This window comes from Quercus lobata, chromosome 2, assembly GCF_001633185.2.
Source record: "Quercus lobata isolate SW786 chromosome 2, ValleyOak3.0 Primary Assembly, whole genome shotgun sequence".
Taxonomy (NCBI): Eukaryota; Viridiplantae; Streptophyta; class Magnoliopsida; order Fagales; family Fagaceae; genus Quercus; species Quercus lobata.
In genome coordinates, this window is record NC_044905.1 from 65,194,824 (window position 1) to 65,206,035 (window position 11,212).

Sequence of the window (11,212 nt, forward strand, 5' to 3'; positions counted from 1 at the left end):
GTTATTTTTATTAATTATAAAAATAATTTTTTTTTTAAAAAGAGTTATTTGCCTTCAATTTTTTTTTTTTTTTTTAAATAGTTCATCCATTCCTTTCTCAAAATACTCCATGTCAAACACAATTTTTCTTTTTGATAAGTATACTCCATGTCAAACACAAATGAATAGCCCTCCAGATTTTTGAGTTGGTTTTTTTTAACCAAAAACCCTTGATAATTTCATAACATACCTCATGGCACATGGTAAGAGAGATAAAAATAAATAAATAAATAAAAAACCTTGTGTGTGTATGCTTAAATTACTCAAGAGCATAAAGGAAGCAGGCAGAGGGGCAAGAGACCTAAAAATATCTAACTTGTCCAGTGAATTATGATGAGACAGGGAGATTTGTTGAAAGCCACATCAAAGATATGCATAGGTTCAATTATGCAATCATAATGCAGTTTAAGATGGTTTTCTAGAATGCGTGGTCTAAATGATGGGGAAAAAACATGAAAGGGGAGAAATTTGTTGAGGGGATGGAAAGCTGATATTGGTTGCCTACAAGAGACAAAATCGAGAAAGTTTGGTCAAGTTCAACAAAAATCTATACCAAGACCCCTGTACTTGGTGTTGAAAGGTGGAAGGACTTCCTTTTGATATGCTAGAGGAAAATGAGGATAGCTACTTGGAAAGAAATTTCACAGATAAGTTCTTATAGTTTTCAACTCTGAATGGAGACAAAGCACCAGGCCTAGAAAATTTCATTATTTCCTTCTTTCAAAAGTGTTTGGAGTGTGGTTAGAGGAGATATCATGAGCTTTTTTTCATTACTTCCATGTCCTTACATGGTAGAGGTACACTCTAAAAATGCTCAATGCTACTTTTATTGCTCTTCTTCCTGTGAAAATTGGTTCTGTTGAGTTGAATATTTTCAGGCCTATTACTCTCATTAGTAGCGTTTACAAAATTCTTGCCAAGATATTGGCAAACAGGTTGAAACATGCGTTAGGGAAGATTGTTTCAGACGCTCAAAATGCCTTTATAAAAGACATACAGATTATGGATTTGGTCTCATAGCTAATGAATGCTTGGATGGTTGTTTAAAATCCAGAATTCTTTGAAAGTAGATCTAGAGAAGGCATATGACCATGTCAACTGGGATTTTCAGGTTTGCTAATTATAAGGATGATGGATTCATTTTTGCATCTCTATTATCTGCTTCTCAGTTATTGTCAAAGAAAAACCACATGGTTTCTTTGACAGTGGTCGTATGTCTACATCAAGGTAATCCTATTTCCCCATTGCTGTTCATTTTGGTTATGCAGGCTCTTAATAGACTGATGTCTAAAGTAATGGCTATAGGTTTTGAAAAAGGTTTTCTGTATCTTCTAGATATTGAAACTGGTGTATTATTGCATTTGCTTTTTGTCGATGAAACCCTGATTTTTTTTTTTTATAAGTAACAAAAATTTTATTAAAAAACGAAAAACAGCCAACCCGAGTACATTGGGAATGTACTATGGGGGCATAAATCAATAACCAAGATTACAATGATCAAGTAAAACAGGAAGGGAAGAACAAGAAAAATGACAATCAGATCTGCCATTTAGATGTATTTTGTTATGTTTTGAGCTTATTTCTGGCATTAGGGTAAATCTGACTAAATCTGAGCTCATGCCCGTGGGAATCGTCACAAAGAAGGAGGCTTTGGCTAACACTTTGGAATGTAAAGTCTCTTCTCTCCCAGTGAAATATTTGGGACTCCCTCTTGGGGTGGGATGGGATACTACTACTAGATAAGATGGAGAAATGATTGGCGGGGTGAAAGAAACTTTATCTTTCAAAGGGGGGTCGACTCAATCTAAACTAGAGTACACTATTTAGTCTCCCTACTTACTTCTTGCCAGTATTTCACATATTAGCATAGCCAATAAATTGGAAAAAAATGCAATGGGATATCTCATGGGATGGTATTGGTGGTGAGAATAAATTTCATTTCGTGAAGTGGTCTACAATGTGTACCCAAATTCAAAAGGGGATTCAGGTATTAGATAACTTTTGATTTTTAATCAAGCATGGTTGTGGCGTAATGTGGTAGAAAGGGGCTCACCGTGGAGGAAGGTGATTCCGTGATTGATAACAAATATGGTATTGGTAGGGGTGATTGGTGTTCTAATGTTGTCAAAGTCCCTTATGGGGTTGGTTTGTGAAAATAAAGTACAAATGATTGGACAAGATTTGTCTCATATACACATATTGGGTATGGGATGGCTCTAAAGTTTTGTTTTGTAAAAATCATTGGACTGGAAAATTTCATTGAGATTAGAGATGGAGATGCCCTTGTATCAAACTATATAGAATGGGTTAATGGTCGCTTACATTGGAAGCCACTTTTCCTTAAAGAAGCTCAAGATTCGGAGATGGAATTGTTGGAACACATTTCAGATGAACTAGATGCAATGAAGGTCGGTCGCCCCTAGGGAGAGATTGATAGATTGGTGTGGCTCCCATCACCAAAGAAAGGAATTCAAGTAAAAAACTTTGATAGAGTGCTTCAATCAGGGAATGCAAGATCCACCCCATTTCCTTGGAAGTGCATTTGGAAAGCTAGAACAGCGCCTATGCCTTCTTCACTTGGATTGCAGCACTAGGAAAATTTTTGACAACGGATAATTTATGAGAGGGCAATTATAAATGCAAACTGGTGTTATATGTGCAAGTTCAATCGACATTATCCTATTGCTAGAGATTTCTGGGATGTATTACTCCGCTCATTTGGGGCAACTTGGGAAAATGTCCAATTCCCTACTTGCTATGTTGGAGTCATGGAAATGTACCTTGGGCAATCTTGGAGATGGGGACATGGGGAACAGCTCCTTCATGTCTCATGCGTTGCATTTGGATTAAGAGAATTGTCATACTTGAAGCAATATTTTAAACCAAACCCAAAGCACATGCAGTTTATCATATAATCCAATTCCATTTTCATTCAATGCAAAACTTAAATCAATCTGAGTATTGCATAAAACCAAGTTCATATATTTTGTTTACCTACAACTACATAACCCAAAATTTCGATAAACAGGATCAAAGTTAAAGGCGTCCATGTATTAGAAAGGAGTCCACTCCAGCTTGACATAAACCAAACCACAAATAAACAAATAAAACACTGCTGCACAAAAATCTCTAAAAGAGGCTACAACTCTGCAATTAAAATAATAAATTGCCAAAGAAGCCACACAAACCTGAATACTTAAATCATCGCCATTGAATTCCGATTTCTCCAAATAAGAAACAGCGAATTCCAGCGACTGTTGCACGACTGCAACAATTAATGCTTCTGCTTGCTCCACTATGCATTCATTCACACCACAAAAATACACAAAATTTAATAAAATATAAGGAAAAAAAAGAAAAATTTTCTATAATCTACGAATCAATAACTTGAAACCAAAGAGAAGTACTTTTGGCTTTATCAAAGCAAAAGCAAAAGCAAAAGCAACCAAAAAAAAAAAACTGTTAATAATCTAGTTTGTTTCTGATTAGCATCCAAAAGTACTTCTCTCACTTCCTGAATCATAAACTGCCATACAGACTAATACAGTAATAAAAGCACTTTCCTATTATCAAAACCAAATTGTTAAAAAAAGAAATGGAAGATAAAGCGAAATTTCACCAGAGAGAGATCGAGAAGCGGAGGCGAGCGCAGAAGCAATCGAAGCAACGGCTTGAATCTGCGAGTCGTTCCAGGATTGAAGCCCTAAGCGAGCACCATCTTCCGGCGAAGTCTCGACGCCGCGTTTGAGGATCAAATAGAAGTTTTGGAGCGCCGGTCTGATGGAGTCCTCGGAGCGAAGCTTGCGGAGAAGATCGGCGGGGGAGAGAGGCTTCGCCCCGGCGAAGAGAGCTTCGGCGAGGCCGGCGAAGAGGTTATCGCCCTCCGCCATAGGAGAAAAAACGAGACGATCGGTGCGAGAAATGAGAGACAGAGAGTGTGAGAATTCTGAGAAACGCAGAGAGAGAGAGAGAGAGAGTGTATGTGTGTGTGTGTAAAGAAGTTTGTAGAAGAGGGGTTTATAGTTTTACTACTTTTTACATGGAAAATGAGCCGAGGCGGTACTACAAGGGAATCTGAGGCGGCACTACAAGGGAATTTTTTGGCTTTTGAAGTTTTGTTTTTGCTTTTCTTCCAAGTGAAAGTGATTCTTTTAATTTTGGTACTTTTTTCTCTTTTTTGAGAAAAAAAAATTCTATATGCTTGGGTAACGGGATATATGGGATTCGACAATAAGTGGGGATGGTAATTGGGTTGGATGGAATCAATTTATTTTTATAGTTTTAAAAATTGGATTTCTTAAAAAACTAAAAAATATATTTAGAGTTCATTTGGTAATGTTGTTCTAATAATGTTATTTGTATTTTTTAAAAATACGTGGAAGAAAAAAATGTGTAAAAATACATGTAATGTTGTTTAAATACTGAAATATGTTGTCCTAGCTATACTACCAAACAGTCTCCTAATTTCTAGTGTTTACCAATTGAACAAATAGCTTTACGACTAAACCATAAGTTTTAAAGGGTGGCAGCAAAATTTTTATTTTATAATAGAGTTTCGACTTGTCACTTTTTATTATCAGATTAAGATACCAATCGATTTTTAGTATAAATGAAGATTGAAACTCTCTAAATACTTTACTGATAATATATATATATATATATATATAGCTTGATCGAGATATAACAAGTTTGAGCAAGATGAGAAAATAATTTCACAATCTAATAATAGAGGAGGTATATCATGTATCAAAAGTGTGAAATCTACCTTCATGTAAGAGGGAAGAATCGTACATTCAAAACATGGTGTATTTTTCCTTAATAGTATTTACGCTGATAAGAATAAGAAAAACGAGGCAAGGGGTGATAGTAAACTAAAATTCTCCACCACGAAAAAAATAGAGCAATACAAATCAACTCATTAGATTGATAAACTTCTGCTACTGTCTTATAATCAATTATTTATTAAAAAGAAAAAATATTTGAACATTGTTCTGAGTCATTGAGGATATAGAGTTAGATGGTATTAGTAGGATCATTAACTCATTTCCTACGATGAATTACTTATTGATTGTTCCACAACTTTAAGTGTACAGGAGAAACTAGATTACCTTTAAATCAGACTATGTCTTAAAAAAATAACCGAAGTCTACTAAGAAAAAGACTAGGGAAGTTCAAGTCATGACTCATGATAGGAGCATGTTTCTTTTGCTACCCCTTTCAAACACAGATTTCAAGATACGACAAAAAATACTTCGCCGATAAGTCATTGACTTACAATAATGTAGTCCGTCCCCTCTCTCTCTACTTACAATAAGGTAGTGCTCTCTCTCCTTTTCTCTTTTTTTTTTTTCTTTTTTTTTCCTTGGTTTGTAAAGTGATTAAAAGAAAAGAAAAGAAAAAAGTTGAAATAATTATTTAACATGATTAGACTTGACAACATAAAGCTACCAAAAAAAATTTCCCTTAATTACTACTTTTTTTTTTTTCTATCTAATCTATTAATATTTCAAGGAATTCAATATAAAGTTTAAATACTAAAGAACCTTAGAGTGACCTTATATTTGTTTTTAAGGGACTTGTAATTTAATTAATTGATATCTTCTAATAAAGACATCCAAGGTTCAATTTCCCGTAGTAAAAAAAAAAAAAAATTCAATACCCATTGTAATTATTGATTTATAAATAAATACTTAACCAAAAAAAAAAAAGATTTATAAATCTATATATAAAATAATAGGTGAAGCAGAGAGAGTGTGAAATTGAATTCCAAATTAGAACTCTAATTTTGTGCCATGTGTTTAGAATCTGAAATTGAAGTTGAATTTTGCATCATGTGGTTAAATGTATATGGACTCATTCTCATTAAAACCACTTCTATGTATCGGGTCAAGTGAGTTACTGTGCTAATTAAGTTTTTTCTTGATTTTGTAGTCAAACGTAAAAACCAAAGAGATTAATATCGGTGATAAGAACTTGGTTTGGATACATTGCATAATTTCCAAAAAAATAACAAAGCCAGAGTTTGCATCTTTGTTATAAATTGCTTACAAAGTTTGCATCTTTACATTTGCACTAAGTTTCGGATTAAGGTGCTTTCTTCTTAGTTCTGACACTGAGTTTTGTTTACTATTCACTTACAAAGTTTGCATCTTTACATTTGTTATAAATTGCTAATATGTGATTAGATGCACATTATGCCTAAAATTCACTATCCTTATATTTGGCTTTTTGTTCAGGTTTGGCACCTATAACAATGAAGAAAGTACTGCTGTGGACCGATGGATGATACTTTTTGCAGGCTGCAAAGGAACTTAGTGATCAATATAATCTCACGCGAATTGGAGAGGACCCAGCTGTAGATGTCTGGATGGCAGATGTGAGTCACTATGTTTTTAAAATGTTCAGTGAAGGTAAAGGTTATGAACTATATAAATTTTCCGGAGAGAGATTTATTATTCTATATTTACTCAAGTTTGGTCGCCTTCTTGGAGTGGATCACTCCACCTTGTCTTTCTATTGGAATTTTTTATTCAAATTGTTACAATTTAATTCGAAATTTTATTTGAATTTTCCTATTATTGTTACTATCATATATTATCATTCCAATTGTTCAATTAGAATATGAAATTGGAGTCCAATTTTACTATACACGTGTACAATCTAATTATTTTTAATTTTGCTGTCATGTGCAAAAGCCAATGAGATGAAATTAATAACACATTAAACACTCATGTTTTGGGAATCGGTAGTACCAATCTAAATCCATTGGACCTGCTTCGTGATAATACAACTATGAAGGATGTATAAAAACACGCACAAACCCCTCTCTCTATAAAAAGAGATTGAAGAGAATTTCTTTTATCAGCCATAGAACTTCAGAGGTTTTTTCTTTATACAAATGCCCATCATGTTACAAAATGACCCATCGTAAAACTACAAAATAAGTAGGGTTTTTTTTTTTAAAAAAATTTTTTAAGCTGCAAAAATTTCAATCACCAATAGAGATTGAAGATTCAAAAGCGTGAATGGATCTTTTGGATAAACATTGTCACCAAGGTTCATCTTTCTGTATAAAATATATATACTGCTCAGTTTTGTTAATGAAATTTTCTGGTTAATAATATGAATTTAGACTTTAAACATGAATAAACTCATGATTAATAATATATTCATTCTCGTGCGGTAGCACGGGACTACATACTAGTAAATAAATAAAAACTTAGTACTAGGCTTTTTTTCTTTTTTCTTTTTTTTTGGGAAGTCAAGCTAACCTTATACTAACCCTAGGTTTAGCATGCTTACACTATAAGTACATGGGCCTCTAATAGATTTAGGTCTCTTGGGTCCTAATATCTCTAATGCCCCCATCCTCTCTCAAACTTAAGATGATGGAACCTTGAATTTATAAAGTCATGAATGTATAATATGATCAATTTGGAAACCTACAAGACAAATGTTGATGGTATCGAACAATCATAGTTGATGATGATGGCTCACACAGATTGCTAAAAAATTGTGTAAAAAGATGGAAGCATCATGTGTGGACAACATTCTAGTGGCTGCATAGCAGGTGGTTTGCATGTCCAACCTCAAAAGCCTAAAGAGTGGTCATCTTCACAGGGTGACGTGAGATGCTTGTGCATGTGAGGGCCTTGGCCTCCTGATGGTGCATGGGCCTTCATTATGTTGGATCTTATGGGCTTGAATGATTTAGAGGCATGAGGTGTTACCAAGGCCAGCCCAAGCACTTCGGAGGCCTAAGACAAAATCTTCAAATGGGGCCTTTATGTTATCAATTAAGGCTGTGTTTGGTTCGATGTAAATCGAATTTCTAGTGTAAAATGAATGCAGGGAAAAATGAATTCCCGTAAGGAAATTAAAATTCAGGCATTTGGGTGTGCAATGGAAAATAGTCCGAAAAATGATTTCCAGTATTTGGTAATATTCTGAAAATGCTATTTTCCTACAAATTTTTCACATTTTCTCAACTATTTTCTCAGTTTCCAAACAAATTTTATATCAAAAAATCCACCACCACCCACACCACCACAACAACAACAACAAAAAATCAGAGATCAAAGAGAGAAAGATTGAGAGATTGAGGGAAAGAGAGATTAATCTTCAGCGGCGGCGACGATCTTCAGCTACCGCGACGAGATCGGTCTTGGGTGGGTTGAGAACGAGACTAGTCTTGGGTGGTGACGACGAGAACGAGATGCAAGGCTCCAATCTAGATGGCGGCGATGTTGGAGCACGGCTTGCGGTTGGTTGTCAAGATCGGAGCTCAACCTGTACTCATCGATGCATGGCTGGCGATCGCAGAGGTGGGTCTTAGGTGTTTGTGGATTGGTGATGAAGGAGGGGTGGGCTGAGATGAGGGATCGGTAATGGGTGTTTATGCTGGAGTTTGGCTAGGCAATGATGAGGGATCGGTGATCGGTGCCAGAGCTTAGCTAGGCGAACCACCTGTGCTCTCTCTCTCTTCGTCTTTAAGTCCTGGAATTCATTTGAAGGTAAAATAGAAACTAAAATCCATTTCCGGCTTGGGAGGGTTATTTTACGGTCAACGCAGAAATTGATTTCCATTTGACCCAGTTTTCTGTGCTTACCAAACACATAAGCTGGTGTAAAATGATTTCCTGAAATCATTTTTAGCCAAAACAAACGCAACATAAATAATATTTAACTAGCATTTTATATATATATATATATATACTTTTTTTTTTAAATCCATTCTTTTTAATTTTTAATATGATTTTTTTTTTTTAAATGCTAAAGTTATAACAAATTTTACTACAAACTGGTGTTGCAAAGAATGTGATTAATAACATAAGGCTTACAAAAATACTAGAAATATTATAAATTTTACAACATGAGAATTGATGATTCCTTGGATATCAGTGGGTTGACAAGACTCAAACGTTGATCTTTGGGCTATCTCCTGTAATACAAAGAACACAAAATCAGAGGGGACTGGTGGGGACCGGCCAAAAATCTTCCGATGATCAAGTTAGTTACTTTTGAACTCTCTGTAAGGAAGAAGTATTCTCTCAAAAATGAAATTGTCTGACTCCCCTTACCCTTCATCGAAGAAGCCTTATATAGTGTGTGTGTGTGGAACGGTTATCTGTTTAGTAACCGTTCCCAATGTCGAGGAGTCCGGAGAATTGGGGGTAACTTCCATAACCGCTGTGGAAGTTACCTAGGTCGGACGGGCCGATGAACTCGTCCATCCTTAGTAAGGATGGACGAGACCTCCACGATAAGCTCGTCCACTTTTAGTGGAAGATGGACGAGACCATCTTGGAAGGCTTGTCCTTCATAAACGATGAGTAGATTTCATGAGGTATTGCTCGTCCATATATGGACGAGGTTCGCCAGTACGCTTGCAATTTTCTCCGCCTATTGTAGCTTCTTTCGTTGGACGAGACATATGGACGAGTTATGGATGATTATTTGTGACACCATCAGTTGCCCCCTCGTCCATGTGAGTCGTCCAAAGGGTTGAACGTCCTTGGACATATATAATTGGTTAATAATTACTGCACCACGTGTCATTTTTTTATTGGCGACTGATTCCGTCGATTTATTTTTCTGAGGTAGATGCCACGTGTCGCTTTCGTATTGGTTGGGTCGTTTCGATTACCCAGGTCAGCATCCTATAAATAGTGGAATGCCTCCCTTAACCCTCCTCATTCCAGAGATTTTCTTCCTTGACATCCATCGTCTAGAGCCTCGTCTAGGAGTTCCTCTGCGTCTAGAGTCTTCTTCCGTCTAGAGCCAGGTACTCTTCTTCTCCTCGTCTTTAGGTTTTAAGTTTCTTGTTAGAGATGTCTGTTGCTTCCTCGTCTACTGATAGCCTTAATAAGGCTATAGACGAGTACTGTGAGGATACTAGTGATAGGTCTAGCTCTAGCAGCGCTAGTGATGAGAGTGGAGGAAGCACGGACGAGAACTACTCTTCTGGGGCCCCTGGGCTCCCTATTGAGGTCATCCAAGAACAGCTTAGGAGAGCTTCTGGCTCTCAAGCTGGTTCTCCGTCCAATCTTACGGACGAGGTAGAAACCGTCTTTAGTTGCGCTGTAGGCGTCCATTCTAAGACGGACGAACAAAGGTTAAGTAGCCTTAAATCCTGGTATCAAATCCCAGACGAGTTTAACCCTAGGCTACCCGTCCGTGGAGAGTGGTGTTGTGAGCCCCGTTTTGGAATAGGCGTCTATGAATCTTACTTCTTAGGTGGCCTTAGGTTTCCTTTAAATGCCTTCGCTAGAGAGTTATTAGTCAAGTTAGGTTTAGGTGTTTGTCAATTCAATCCTAACGCATGGAGATTAATTATCTCCATGCAAATTTTGTGGGGGGAAGTTTTTGGTGGGGACCGTCCTCTTACAGTGGACGAGTTCCTTTATTATTATAAACCTTCTGCCATAAGTCAATCTGAAGGTTTTTATCAGTTTACTGCTAAGGGGAATGATTGTAGGTTGATCAAGTCCCTAGCTTCGTCTGATAGGAAATGGAAGACGGAGTTCATTTTTGTTTCAGGCTTCTGGGCAGGGAACCCTGTGGACGTTGGCAGGGATCCCTTTCCCCCTTACACTGGGGACCTAGGGAACTTTCGTCCAGAAGGTACGTCCCTTCCCCTTGTTTATTTTTATTCTTACTTCTATTTAGTATATTTACAATTTCTAACCTTTGTTTGTTCATTGTGTTGTAGCTGCCAAACGTCCGTCCTTGAGTAAATTTCACCGTGACCGCATCCACAGGGCTCGTCTACATACAGATAAGAGCTTTCGTTCTCTTGTCACGCTTAGACGTCTAGCCAAGTGGGGTTTAGGTCCTAAGCCTTCAGACGAAGCTATCGCCCACGAAGTTACTATGCGAAAAAATAAGTTTTTAGCTAAACCTCCTTTTCTTTTTCTTTTTTATGTATACATTCCTAATTTGTTCATCTTGTCTTAGGAATGTCAACAATGAAAGAGAACAGAGGGAAGGAAATTGCAGGAGAGGGGAAACGTCCTGAGGGTCAGGCCCAGGATCGTCCTGAGGGTCAGACATGTCCAACGGCTGGGGACAAAAGGAAGTTCTTGCCAAAGAACATTGACTTGGAAGGGCTCCCCAGTCGTAGAGACAAAAGGGTTAAACAAGGCTCATCCAAGGTGGTCAAGTCCAAACCTCC

At 36.9% G+C, this 11,212-nt stretch overlaps 1 protein-coding gene across 1 annotated transcript in view; it reads right to left on the bottom strand.

Moving 5' to 3' along the window:
• The window catches only part of LOC115976238 (auxin transport protein BIG), a 31,921-nt gene extending 27,874 nt beyond the window's left edge, over positions 1-4,047 (bottom strand). Inside the window, exons 1-2 of the mRNA XM_031097410.1 lie at positions 3,659-4,047; positions 3,228-3,334 (exon numbers count right to left, since the gene is read on the bottom strand). Coding sequence (XP_030953270.1) covers positions 3,228-3,334; positions 3,659-3,929 — 378 coding nt within the window. The 5' untranslated portion in view covers positions 3,930-4,047. The remainder of the gene's footprint in view (positions 1-3,227; positions 3,335-3,658) is intronic.
• Positions 4,048-11,212: the final 7,165 nt, after the last annotated feature.